The 12,265-nt window shown below is 46.6% G+C and overlaps 1 protein-coding gene across 2 annotated transcripts in view; it reads left to right on the top strand.

Moving 5' to 3' along the window:
- The window catches only part of LOC129713156 (cytosolic purine 5'-nucleotidase-like), a 219,023-nt gene that overhangs the window by 184,021 nt on the left and 22,737 nt on the right, over nucleotides 1-12,265 (top strand). For both annotated transcript variants that reach the window (XM_055661990.1, XM_055661991.1), the window contains 3 exons: nucleotides 124-177; nucleotides 3,083-3,166; nucleotides 9,959-10,000. In XM_055661990.1, the coding sequence (XP_055517965.1) occupies nucleotides 124-177; nucleotides 3,083-3,166; nucleotides 9,959-10,000 (180 nt within the window). The remainder of the gene's footprint in view (nucleotides 1-123; nucleotides 178-3,082; nucleotides 3,167-9,958; nucleotides 10,001-12,265) is intronic.

Below are 12,265 nucleotides of genomic sequence, written 5' to 3'. Positions count from 1 at the left end.
CCCAAATGCCAGGTTAGATTCAGATCACTTTAACTGTATAACCAAGTTGAGATCAAGCATACACATTCTGCTTCAGTCAACCATGCTCTATTTTGCTGAGATTTATCATTATTTTCATTTCAGGGGATATTAAAGAAGAAAACACTGGGAAACCTGGAAAAATACGTGCTCAGGGACGTAAGTACAATCTTTGCGGCATATGAGCAGGCTGGTGGCTTTTTGCAACTGACAGATGATAATTCTGTTGGTTGGTGGGTCAGGCGTTGACTCCCTGGTGAGGTTGGCCTGGAGGCCTCAATAACTAAAAACTCATCTTTCAGGAGAAACAAACATTTTCTTTTATATACATTTTGTGCTTTTGTTCCCATTTTTGGTGAATGTCTTTGTTCTGTATTAGATAAAGGGAGTTCTAGTTCAAGTTCAAGTGAGTTTATTGTCATGTGTCCCTGTATAGGACAATGAAATTCTTGCTTTGCTTCAGCACACAGAACATAGTAGGCATTTACTACAAAACAGATAAGTGTGTCCATATACCATAATATAAATATATACACACATGAATAAATAAACTGATAAAGTGCAAATAACAGATGATGGGTAATTAATAATCAGAATTTTGTCCGAACCAGGTTTAATAGCCTGATGGCTGTGGGGAAGTAGCTATTCCTGAACCTGGTTGTTGCAGTCTTCAGGCTCCTGTACCTTCTACCTGAAGGTAGCAGGGAGATGAGTGTGTGGCCAGGAGGGAAAGTGCTATTTGACTAGGTCAGCTTACAGGAAGCGGAATAAACCTCCAGAGCTGGCAATCTGAATCTGAGGTACGAGTGGTGATCTTATTCAAATATATAAGATCTTTAGAGGGCATTGCAGGGCAGATGTCAGAATGTTACCACTTGCTGGAGAATCTCAAATGAGGAGACATGGTTACAGGATTAATGGCCACTCATTTCAAACTGAGGTGCATTGCAATCTCGCCCAGAGGGCGATGAATATAACCCTGGAGGATTGTAGAGGTTGGATTATGGGGGGGTTTAAGGAGAAGGTAGCTACAATTTTTAAAAGAGCAGGAAATTGAGAGTTATGGGGAACTGGCACAAAAGAGGAGGTGAGGCATGGGGCAGATCAGCTGTTGTTTGTTGAGGCAGCTTTAGGGGGCAAGTGACTCCCCCAGCTCCCGTTTGCTGATGCTGCGTTCTGATGCTGCTAATGGAAGGACAGAGTTTGCAAGGAAGTGACTGGGCACCGCTCTTGTAGACGAGGAAGGAGTCTCAGCTTAAACCTTTTAAGCTGAGACAAATGGCTCTTATCCCTGGTACACCCAGTGCAGTTTCTCAGATGTGGCACCCAGCACAGTTGATCCTTGAAGCATTACCTTGTCAAAGGAAAGCAAGGTTTGACCGACCTGCCTCATCTTTAATGTCTGAATAAGCCAACGATTGGAAACAATGGACAATCTCCTCGCTATTCCTCACGTTTTTCAGCAGAGGCAATTCTGCTCATTGTGTTTATTTGGAAGACATTTGGACCGGTACATGGATGGGAGGGGGTTGGAGGGATGTGGGCCGGATGCAGGTGGGTGAGACTAGCGTAGATGGGGCATCTTGGGCTGGTTGGGCAGGGCGCCTGTTTCCGTGCTTTATGAACTGGAGGACAAGGGTTTGGGGTGAGAAGGAAGGGATTGGGTAGGTGCCTGGGGACAACCTTTTCGCTGAGTGAGTGCTGAATGTGTGGAGCCAGCTGCCGGAGAAGCTGGTTGATATAAGTACAATAATAACAATTAGAACATGGAATGTGGATCGGTGCGGTTTGGGGGGAGGCCCTTCGGCCCACAATGACTGTTCCCTGCATATCCAGAGTGGTGAATATTTAGATCATTCATTTCAATAGCAATGCCAAGTCACTCACCAGCAGCATCCTGGGGTCACCATTGACCATTGACCATTGACCTGAAGCACAATTGGACCAGCCACATACACATCGTGGTTATAAGAACAGGTCAATAGACAATAGACAACAGGTGCAGGAGTAGGCCATTCGACCCTTCGAGCCAGCACCGCCATTCAATGTGATCATGGCTGATCATCCCCAATCAGTACCCCGTTCCTGCCTTCTCCCCATATCCCCTTACTCCGCTATCTTTAAGAGCCCTATCTAACTCTCTCTTGAAAGCATCCAGAGAACCTGCCTCCACCACCCTCTGAGGCAGAGAATTCCACAGACTCACCACTCTCTGTGAGAAAAAGTGTTTCCTCGTCTCCGTTCTAAATGGCTTACTCCTTATTCTTAAACTGTGGCCCCTGGTTCTGGACTCCCCCAACATCGGGACCATGTTTCCTGCCTCTAGCGTGTCCAAACCCTTAACAATCTTGTATGTTTCAATGAGATCCCCTCTCATCCTTCTAAACTCCAGAGTATACAAACCCAGCTGCTCCATTCTCTCAGCATATGACAGTCCCGCCATCCCGGGAATTAACCTTGTAAACCTACGCTGCACTCCCTCAATAGCAAGAATATCCTTCCTCAAATTATGGGACCAAAACTGCACACAATACTCCAGGTGTGGTCTCACTAGGGCTCTGTACAACTGCAGAAGGACCTCTTTGCTCCTATATTTGATTCCTCTTGTTATAAAGGCCAACATGCCATTTGCTTTCTTCACTGCCTGCTGAACCTGCATGCTTACTATCATAGACTGATGTACAAGGACCCCCAGATCCCGTTGTACTTCCCCTTTTCCCAACTGGAGGTCAGAGGCTGATATCCTGCAGTGGGTGACTCACTCTCTGATTCCCACAGCCATTCCACTGTCTGCAAGGCCCCAGTATACAGAACGTGTGTGATAGAATGCTCCCTGGATAAGTGCAGCTCCAACAATTCTCAAGAACCTTGACCCCTTCTAGGCCCAAAGCAGCCCAGTGAACTGGCATCACAACCCACCATCCATGTCCAATGGCTGCAGTGTGTACCATCTACAAAATGTACTGAAGTCACTCACCCAAGTCCAGCTGCACTTCCCAATCACACCCATATCATCCACTCCCAGGAAAACAGCTGTTGTAACTTGACTCTCCTTCCCCCACAGCCTCGGTTACCCCTGCTCCTCAGTCGAATGAAAGAAGCTGGAAAGGTTTTCCTTGCCACCAACAGCGATTACCCCTACACAGATGTAAGTGTATTATTCTGTTTTGTTCTGTAGTTTTGGGTGAATCACAAAGGGTGACACTGCAAGAGTTGCTACCTTGCAGTGCCAGAGACCCAGGTTCGCTCCTGACTACAGGTGCTGTCTGTATGGAGTTTGTACGTTCCCCCTGTGACTGGCTGCGTTTTTCTCAGGGTGCTCAGATTTCCTCCCACGCTCCAAAGAGGTACAGGTTTGTAGGCTAATTGGCTTTGATAAAATTCTAAATTGTCCCTAGTGTGTTAGATGGTGTTAGGCACAGGGTGAATGCTGATCAGCATGGACTAGGTGGGCCAAAGGGCCTGTTTCTGTGCTGTATCTCTAAAGCAAAGTCTAAAGAAGCAGAGGCCAGGTTTAACAAGCTTACTACACACCAATGACCAGAGATTAGATTCCACCCACAGTTGGCAAGCTGCATTTGCTCCAACTCCCAACTGTGTGAGCCCAGGCAAACAAGCTCAGTTTATGAAATTGACCTCCATGAAAAACCGTTGAGGAAGTAGGCACTCATTATCATCTTAAAATGCTCCGTGCCCATCTCCGCAGAGGCTAATACAGATCTCACTGCTGCCACATCCTCTCACACAGAGCCTTGAAGTACACTCTCCACACAGCTCTGGAGCTGAGAGAGAGCAGTGTGGTTGAGGGATGGAAGGGAAGGTAAAACGGAGTCTTGCCATGGGAGAGGAGACTGATGATTGCCACGACACAAGTGACACCAAGTCACTGCAGGACACTGCGGTGCATTAAACGGGAATGCTGTGATCTCTTCCAGTAATGTCTATGAGGATGGCCGCAGTGTATGCATGTCACCGTGGCAGAGTCTCTCAAACTCCACTCAGGACTTTTTGATCCAATATCTGTTAGAGTTACATAAATAGCAGGCGTGTACTTTGATGATATTATCACATGCTTGACCATTGTTGGGGGAATGGCAGCTGTGTGGAAGTTTTGTCACATCTGGGAGTGGTCACCACTATGAGATGGGAGGGGCAACGGCCACAAATCAGGTAGAAATATGTTGAAGCATACACACATTTGATGCTTAAGTAAATGGCATCACTGCACTGGTGTTCAATGTATGTGTTTTTCATTGAGTCGATTATCCTGCTGAGACTATCTCAGATACAGAGCAAGGTTCCAAATGCAAGTGTTCTGCCTGGGAAGAGAGTGGAAACAGGCTCAGGAATAAGTAATAACTATCAATAGAGCACTGGATAAGGGACATATTTGTGCAGAATCGTGAGGTGTTGGATAATTTATACACTGTTAAAGTTGGCTCAATTAGCCTCTCTCCATGTTATGCCACTTACTTTGTCTATTTCTATTAAGACTTTCCTCAGTTTTAATTCAGGGCCATCTATCTGTTTTGTGGTTGTCACTCTGTCCTGCTGTGTGTGTAATAGGCTCTTCTACACTCCTCCATATCATTGTGTCACAGACTTGAAGTGGGAAATCATACAATATTAACACAGCACAGAAGGAGGCCATTCAGCCCATCATGTCCATGATTGCTCTCTATACACGTTCTATTCCCCGATCCCTGCACTTTAACCTCAGCACAGAAAATGAAAAGACCAGTGGGTAGGTCCTGCATCTGGCCTGTCCAATCCTTTAAGACTTCAGGACCCAGGTCTCTGAATTAACCGTGTCACTTTCCATCCTAATGCAGAATTCCATCATATTATGGTCACTGTTGCCCATGGAGTTTTGCACAACAAGATCACTAATGAATCCTTCCCCATTACACAATACCCAGTCTAGGATGGCCAGTCCTCTAGTCGGTTCTTCTACACATTGGTTTAAAAACCCATCCCATATACATTCAAAGAAATCTTCCTCCTCAGCGCTGCTACCAATTTGGTTGGCCCAATCTTTATGTAGATTAAAGTCATCCATGATAACTGCTGTACCTTTGCTACACCAATCTCTAATTTCCTGCTTGACGTTATCCCCAACCTCCCTACTGCTGTTTGGTGGTCTGTATTCAACTCTAACAAGCGTTTTCTGCCCTTGGCTATTTCGTAGTTCTACCCATACCGATTCTACAGCACCCAAGCTAATGCCTCAAGTAGACCAAAGATGCTGGAGAGACTCAGCGTATAAGGCAGCGTCTATGGAAAAAGGAGTAGGCGACGTTTCGGGTCGAGACCCTTCTTCAGACTGATGTCGGGGGGGGGGGGGGGGGGGGGGGGGGGGGGGGGGGGGGGGGGGGGAAAAGGAAAGGAGGGCGTAGACAGTAGGATATGTGGGCGAGCTGAGGAGGGGGAGGGGAGGGGAAGGAGGGAGAAAGCAAGGACTACCTGGACCATTTCCGACATCTCCCTACCTTGATCTCACCATCTCCATCGCAGGTAACATACTACTGACTGACATCTACAACAAACCCACTGACTACCACTGCTATCTTGACTACACTTCTTCCCATCTTGCTCCTTGTAAGGACTCTATCCCCTACTCCCAGTTCCTCTGTCTGCGCCGCATCTGCACCCAGGATGAGGTGTTCCACACCAGGGCATTGGAGATGTCCTCATTCTTCAGGAAACTTGTGTTCCCCTCTTCGACTATAGATGAGGCTCTCACCAGGGTCTCCTCTATATCCCACAGCTCCGCTGTCACTCCCCATCCCCCTACTCGTAACAAGGATAGAGTCCCCCTTGTCCTCACCTTCCACCCCATTAGCCGGCGCATACAACATATAATCCTCCGACACTTTTGCCGCCTCCAGCGAGATTCTACCACTGGCCACGTCTTCCCATCTCCTCCTCTTTCTGCTTTCCATAGACACCATTCCCCCCATAACTGCCTGGTCAATTCATCCCTTCCCACCCAGACCACCCCCTCCGCTGGCACTTTCCCTTGCAATGGCAGGAAATGCTATACTTGTCGCTTCACCTCCCCCCTCGACTCCAGGATCCTAGGACCCAAACAGTCTTTCCAGGTGAGGCAGAGGGTCATATGCACCTCCTCCACCCTCATCTACAGCATCTGCTGTCGTAGGTGTCACCTTCTCTACTTCGGTGAGACCAAGCGTAGGCTCGGCGACCGCTTCGCCCAACACCTCCGCTCAGTCCGTACTAACCAACCTGATCTCCCGGTTGCCCAGCACTTCAACTCCCCTCCAATTCTAAAACCAACCTTTCTGTCCTGGGCCTCCTCCATTGCCAGAGTGAGGCCCAGCATAAATTGGAGGAACAACACATCTTATTTTGCTTGGGTAATTTACACCCCAGCAGTATGAACATTGACTTCTCTAATTTAAGGTAGTCCTTGCTTTCTCCCTCCTTCCCCTCCCCTTTCCCAGCTCTCCCACACAGTCTATTGTCTCTGCCTCTTCCTTTCTTTTTTCCACCCCCCCCCCCCCCCCCCGACATCAGTCCCAAGGGACATGATAGCACAATGGGCTGAAGAGTTCGGTCTGGCGACCGGAAGGTAGCCGAAATCGTCGCTTGGAGTATACTGTCGTTGTGTCTTTGGGCAAGACATAGAATGAATGTTACGGCGGCAGGCCGGGCGCTGAGCCCTGTGTCCAAGGGAGATGCATTTTTTTGTCTACTTTGACGATTTTTTTCAGCCCGAACTGCACTCCTTTTCCTGGATCTGCCTCAAGTTTCTCCAGCATTTTTTGTCTACTTTAGATTTTTTCAGCATCTGCAGTTCCTTCTTAAACAAGCTAATGTCTGGCCTTGCCATTGCATTAATCTCTTGAACGAGCAATGCCACCCCACCCCCTCTTCCTTTCTGTCTATCCTTCCTGAATATCGACTACCCTTGCATGTTTAGCTCTCAGCCATGGTCACCCTGGAGCCATGTCTCCGTAATGCCGACTACAATATATCCCTTCTTCTTCTTCTTCTTCTTCTTGCGTATGGCGTGCACAGCCCTAAGTTGTAGGACAACTTGTTCTATTTGATCTTATTTGACTGTGCACGCCGGGTTGATTGCATTAGTCAAAACAGGGCGGACCACATGAAGGTTGCAATCTTCAACCCCATCATAACTACTACAAATGATCCTTGCATTAAGGCACAAAGCTTCAGGTTTGTTCTTATCTCCTTTCGACCGTTTGCTTCTGGCCTCCTTTCATATCCCTCTCTCCTTGCGTCGGTTCCCATCCCCCCTGTGTACAATCAAGCCTAACTCATGTACAATAGGTAGAGTGAAGGGAAATCTAGAGTGTGCAGAATGTAGCTCTCAGCATTATAGCCTGAGACAAAATAGATATGATAGTGCCGTTCAAGAGGCTTTTAGATAGGCACAAGGAAGTGCAGAGAATAGAGGGACATGGCTTATGCACAGGCAAATAAGATCAGTTTAGCTTGGCATCATGTTCGGCACTAATAATGTGGGCCGAAGGGCCTGTGCTATACTATTCTATGTTCAATGTCCGTAATGAGGTAGAGGAGAATTGGACTGTATCCTAGCTAATGGAAGGACTGCTCAGAAACCTAATAACAGAGGGGATCATAGAAAATGCTTGGGGGTAACCATAACCAGAACGTCGAGAGCCTCCTCATCTTGTTAGTGAAGAGATTGTTTCATCAACTGTGTATGGAGTTTGAACAGAGCCACAAGTGAGACTGGGCCTCTGAACATTGGTGAATATTTTAAATGCCACTGGTTTAACTGATTAATTTGAATTAATCTGGAAAGCCTGCTGAATAGTTTGATATATGTGTTGGGAACGGCAGTCTCTCTGGGTTGGGGGATCAGGAGTTCTTGCTCTGCTGCAGTGACATTGTAGGTATAGACCCCTGAGCTAGCACTTTGAGGAAAGCCAGAATAGCCACACTGTCTCTCTTTCACCCTTTCGCACCATTACACAGTGACTGCACTGTGTGCTTCCTTAAAATGAACTGCCAGGACGTGCCTGGGCTCCTCCAGCAGTGACAACTAAAGCCTCAGCCTCATCACATCTGTCAACAAACACATAATGCATAAGCAGATGGTTAGCAAACAAGCTTTTGTGAAACATTAACTACTGTTCAGAGTCTTTTTAAAGTAAGGGAGCAACAGAAAATAGTAGGAGTAGGCAGTTAGCCCCTCGAACCGGCCCTCCCGTTCAATTGATCATTGTTGATCTGCCCAAAGCCTCATCTACTCTTCTGTTCCAGTTCCCCAATTTCTCAATACAGGTACCAGATCTTTAAAAAATAGCCCGAATGATCGAGCCTCCACCACCTTCTGAGGAGAACATTCCAAAGATTCTCTCTACGATGTACCCCAACAATGCTTACAAAACGAATCCGCTCTATGATTTTTGGCCGTACAAAGCGGTGAAGGAAAATGAAAGATACCCCCACCCTCCCGTCTCCCCCGGCCAGTGATGTGGTGGACGCGCGGTTTGGATCAATCGCTGACAAGGTCTTGGACAAATCCCGTTCCCGGAGAAGTCATGTCCGTTATTTAGCTTTCAGCCTCGCGCAGTTGGCTTTTTGGCGTTGTGCCCGTCCGGTTATTTGGCTTTTTGCCGTTGTTTCCATTCACTATCTTGGCTTCCACTTCTTCGCTTCGGCTTCTCGTCCATCGATGCCCCGTATGGGTAACAATCCATATACCACCAATCCCCACATATCATGATATCATAGGTTGAATAAGTTAGGTCTTTATTCTCTGGAGCGCAGAAGGTTAAGGAGGGACTTGATAGAGGTCTTTAAAATGATGAGAGGGATAGACAGAGTTGATATGGACAAGCTTTTCCCTTTGAGAACAGGGAAGATTCAAACGAGAGGACATGACTTCAGAATTAAGGGACAGAAGTTTAGGGGTAATATGAGGGGGAACTTCTTTACTCAGAGAGTGGTAGCGGTGTGGAATGAGCTTCCAGTGGAAGTGGTGTCGGCAGGTTCATTGGTATCATTTAAAAATAAATTGGATAGGCATATGGATGAGAAGGGTATGGAGGGTTATGGTATGAGTGCAGGCAGGTGGGACTAAGGGAAAAAAAGTTGTTCGGCACGGACTTGTAGGGCCGAGATGGCCTGTTTCCCTGCTGTAATTGTTATATGGTTATATAACAATTTGCATCATGTGCCTATCTAAACGTCTCTAAAACAGCGCTGTCATGCCTGTGTCCACCGCCAACTCTGACACAGAACCCAAAGGGACACCACTGGCCACAAACTAAAATATCACCCTTCCACCACTATCCTCTGTCTTCTATGGGTAAGCATTCTCAATCCAAGCTATCTCCTGTGGAACCGTGGATCCCATTTGTCTTAACCTTTTAGATTAGCCTCACGTGAGGACCTTTATCAATTGCCTTATTGACAACATCTGCCCATTCGCTCCTCTAAATATTTACTCCTTCCAACAGCCACACACTGTGGCAGCACTTTGTCTTGTTTAAACATGCCTTGCTACTCCAACAGCACCTCCCTAATCTCTGAGCGCAGGTATCAAGGACACGGGCTTCAGGTGGCATTGGACCACCAGCACTTGCAGGCTTCCCTCTTGTCACACATGAATACATCACCAGTCTTTCCTGGAACTCAATCCCCAGCGGCAGCAGTTCAAGGAGGCAGCTCACCATCACATTGTCAAACACCATGAGGGATGGGCAACACATGCCAGCCATGCCCAGATGATGGGAAATGAATTATTAAAACACATAATTACCCTCGTGAATCAGCCAACAAAAACGCGTTTCTCTGTTAGATAAGAAAAACGGAAGGACTTTTATTTAAGAGTGCTTGTGATTGATAAGGTAAAACCGTAGATCTTTCTGATTAACGAGACCCTGGCCTGTGACGTGCTGATGTTGACACATTTCTTTTGCAGGCAATAATGAACTTCTTGTTTGACCTCCCACCTGGATTGAAGGTAAAGATCCAAACCAATGCAGCTCATTACCCAGCCACCACATACACCCACAGAAGCAGACTCTTGTTATCTTGTACAATGCATATGGGAAAATAGAACCTTTTTAACCAGAACTAGATGGCTGGGCTGTGGACTAAATAGCTCAGGTAGAAATGATGACATTCTAGCGGCACAAAGGTGCAGCTGGTGGAACTGTTACCTCACAGTGCCAGAGAGCCAGGTTAGATTATGACCTCGGGTGCTGTTGGTGTGGAGTTTGTACCTTGCACCTTGTATCTTCCGAAGAGTCCACCAGGGACTATACTGGAAGTTGGACAATTTTATACTGGACTATTTTGACATTTGCCAAGCCAGTTTATCTACACACCGGTACGTCTTTGGCATGTTGGGGTAAACCGGAGATCTCGGAGAAAACCCACGCAAGTCACAGGGAGAACGTACAAACTCCGTACAGACAGTACCCGTAGTCGGGATCGAACCCGGGTCTCCGGTGCTGCATTTTGCTGTAAGGCAGCAACTCTACCGTTGCGCCACTGTGACTGCACATTCAACCTGTGACCACGTGCGTTTCCTCCGGGTGCTCCAGTTTCCTTCCACATCCCAAAGACGTGCGGGTTTGTAGGTTAATTGGCCCTCTGTAAATTGCCTCCAGTGTGTAAGGAGTGGATGAGAAAGTAGGATAATGTAGAACTAGTCTGAATGGGTAATCAATGGTCAACATGGATTAGCTGGGCCAAAGGGCCTATTTCCATGCTGTATCTTTCAATCAATTCATTGATTGATTAGAAACAGGTCCTTCTGCAGTTGTATAGGGACCCAGTGAGACCACACCTGGAGTATTATGTGCAGTTTCGGTCTCCTAATTTGAGGAAGGACATTCCTGCTATTGGGGGAGTGCAGCGTAGGTTCACAAGGTTAATTCCGGGGATGGAGGTACTGCCATATGTTGAAAGAATGGAGCGACTGGGCTTGTACATTCTGGAATTTAGAAGGATGTGAGGGGGTCTTATTGAAACATATAAGATTATTAAGGGATTGGACACGCTAGAGGCAGGAAACATGTTCCTGATGTTGGATGAGTCCAGAACCAGGGGCCACAGTTTAAGAATAAGGGGTTGGCCATTTAGAACGGAGATGAGGAAAAACTTTTTCACACAGAGAATTGTGAATCTGTGGAATTCTCTGCCTCAGAAGGCAGTGGAGGCCAATTCTCTGGATGCTTTCAAGAGAGAGTTAGATAGAGCTCTTAAAGATAGTGGAGTCAAGGGATACGGGGAGAAGGCTGGAAAGAGGTACTGATTGTGGATGATCAGCCATGATCACAGTGAATGGTGGTGCTGGTTTGAAGGGCCGGATGACCTGCTCCTGAACCTATTGTCCAATGTCCAATTATCCATCTCCTCAGGCTATATACCACAGTATACTTCATCACTTTTAGTTTTTGTCACATTCAGTGCAGAAGTGCAATCACATTCAAGCTGTTTGAATGAGAAGGATTGGTGTGTTAGAGCATGACAAAATACAGCAAATCACCCTCAATTATACCAACCAAGCAATGATTCATCATTGAATCAGTATCAGCAACCCCTTAGATCAACCTGATCTCCCCTCACACATCTGTATACGGAAGATAAACACAAAATGCTGGAGTTACTCAGCGGGACAGGCAGCATCTCTAGAGAGAAGGAATGGGTGACTTTTCGGGTTGAGATCCTTCTTCAGACCTTCAGGTTCGTTCTCTCCAGAGATGCTGCCTGTCCCGCTGAGATAATTCAGCACTTTGTGTCTATCTTCAGTTTAAACCAGCATCTGCAGTTCCTTCCTGTACATATCTCGCAGAACAGATCAGGCTGAAGCACCTGATGTGGATATTTGAAGTTTCATTAGGTCTTGGAAATAGTTCCGCACCAGAGATTATTAAACAAAATGAAGGAATATAGTATTGGGGATAATATACTGCATGTGGAAAGAGGATTAAGCCAGTAAACAGAGTAGGAATAAATGGATCAGGCTGGATTAGGAGGCTGTGACAAGGGGTTGCTGTAGGGAACATATTAGTGTCACCAACATTCACATTCTAATAATGGGGTGAGGTATAATGTATCTAGTTTTAACGCTTGAACAAAATTGGGTGACAGCTTGGGCTTCAATAATGCAGAGAGAGCTCAAGGGAATATGGATAGATGAAGTGAATGGATGAGTACATGTAGTTCAAATATATTGTGGCAAAATGTGAGGTCATTTACTTTGGTGGGAAAAGTATAT

Source organism: Leucoraja erinacea, chromosome 35 (assembly GCF_028641065.1).
Source record: "Leucoraja erinacea ecotype New England chromosome 35, Leri_hhj_1, whole genome shotgun sequence".
Classification (NCBI taxonomy): domain Eukaryota; kingdom Metazoa; phylum Chordata; class Chondrichthyes; order Rajiformes; family Rajidae; genus Leucoraja; species Leucoraja erinaceus.
Note: the sequence above shows the minus strand (reverse complement) of the source record. Positions and strands in the feature narration are given on the sequence as shown.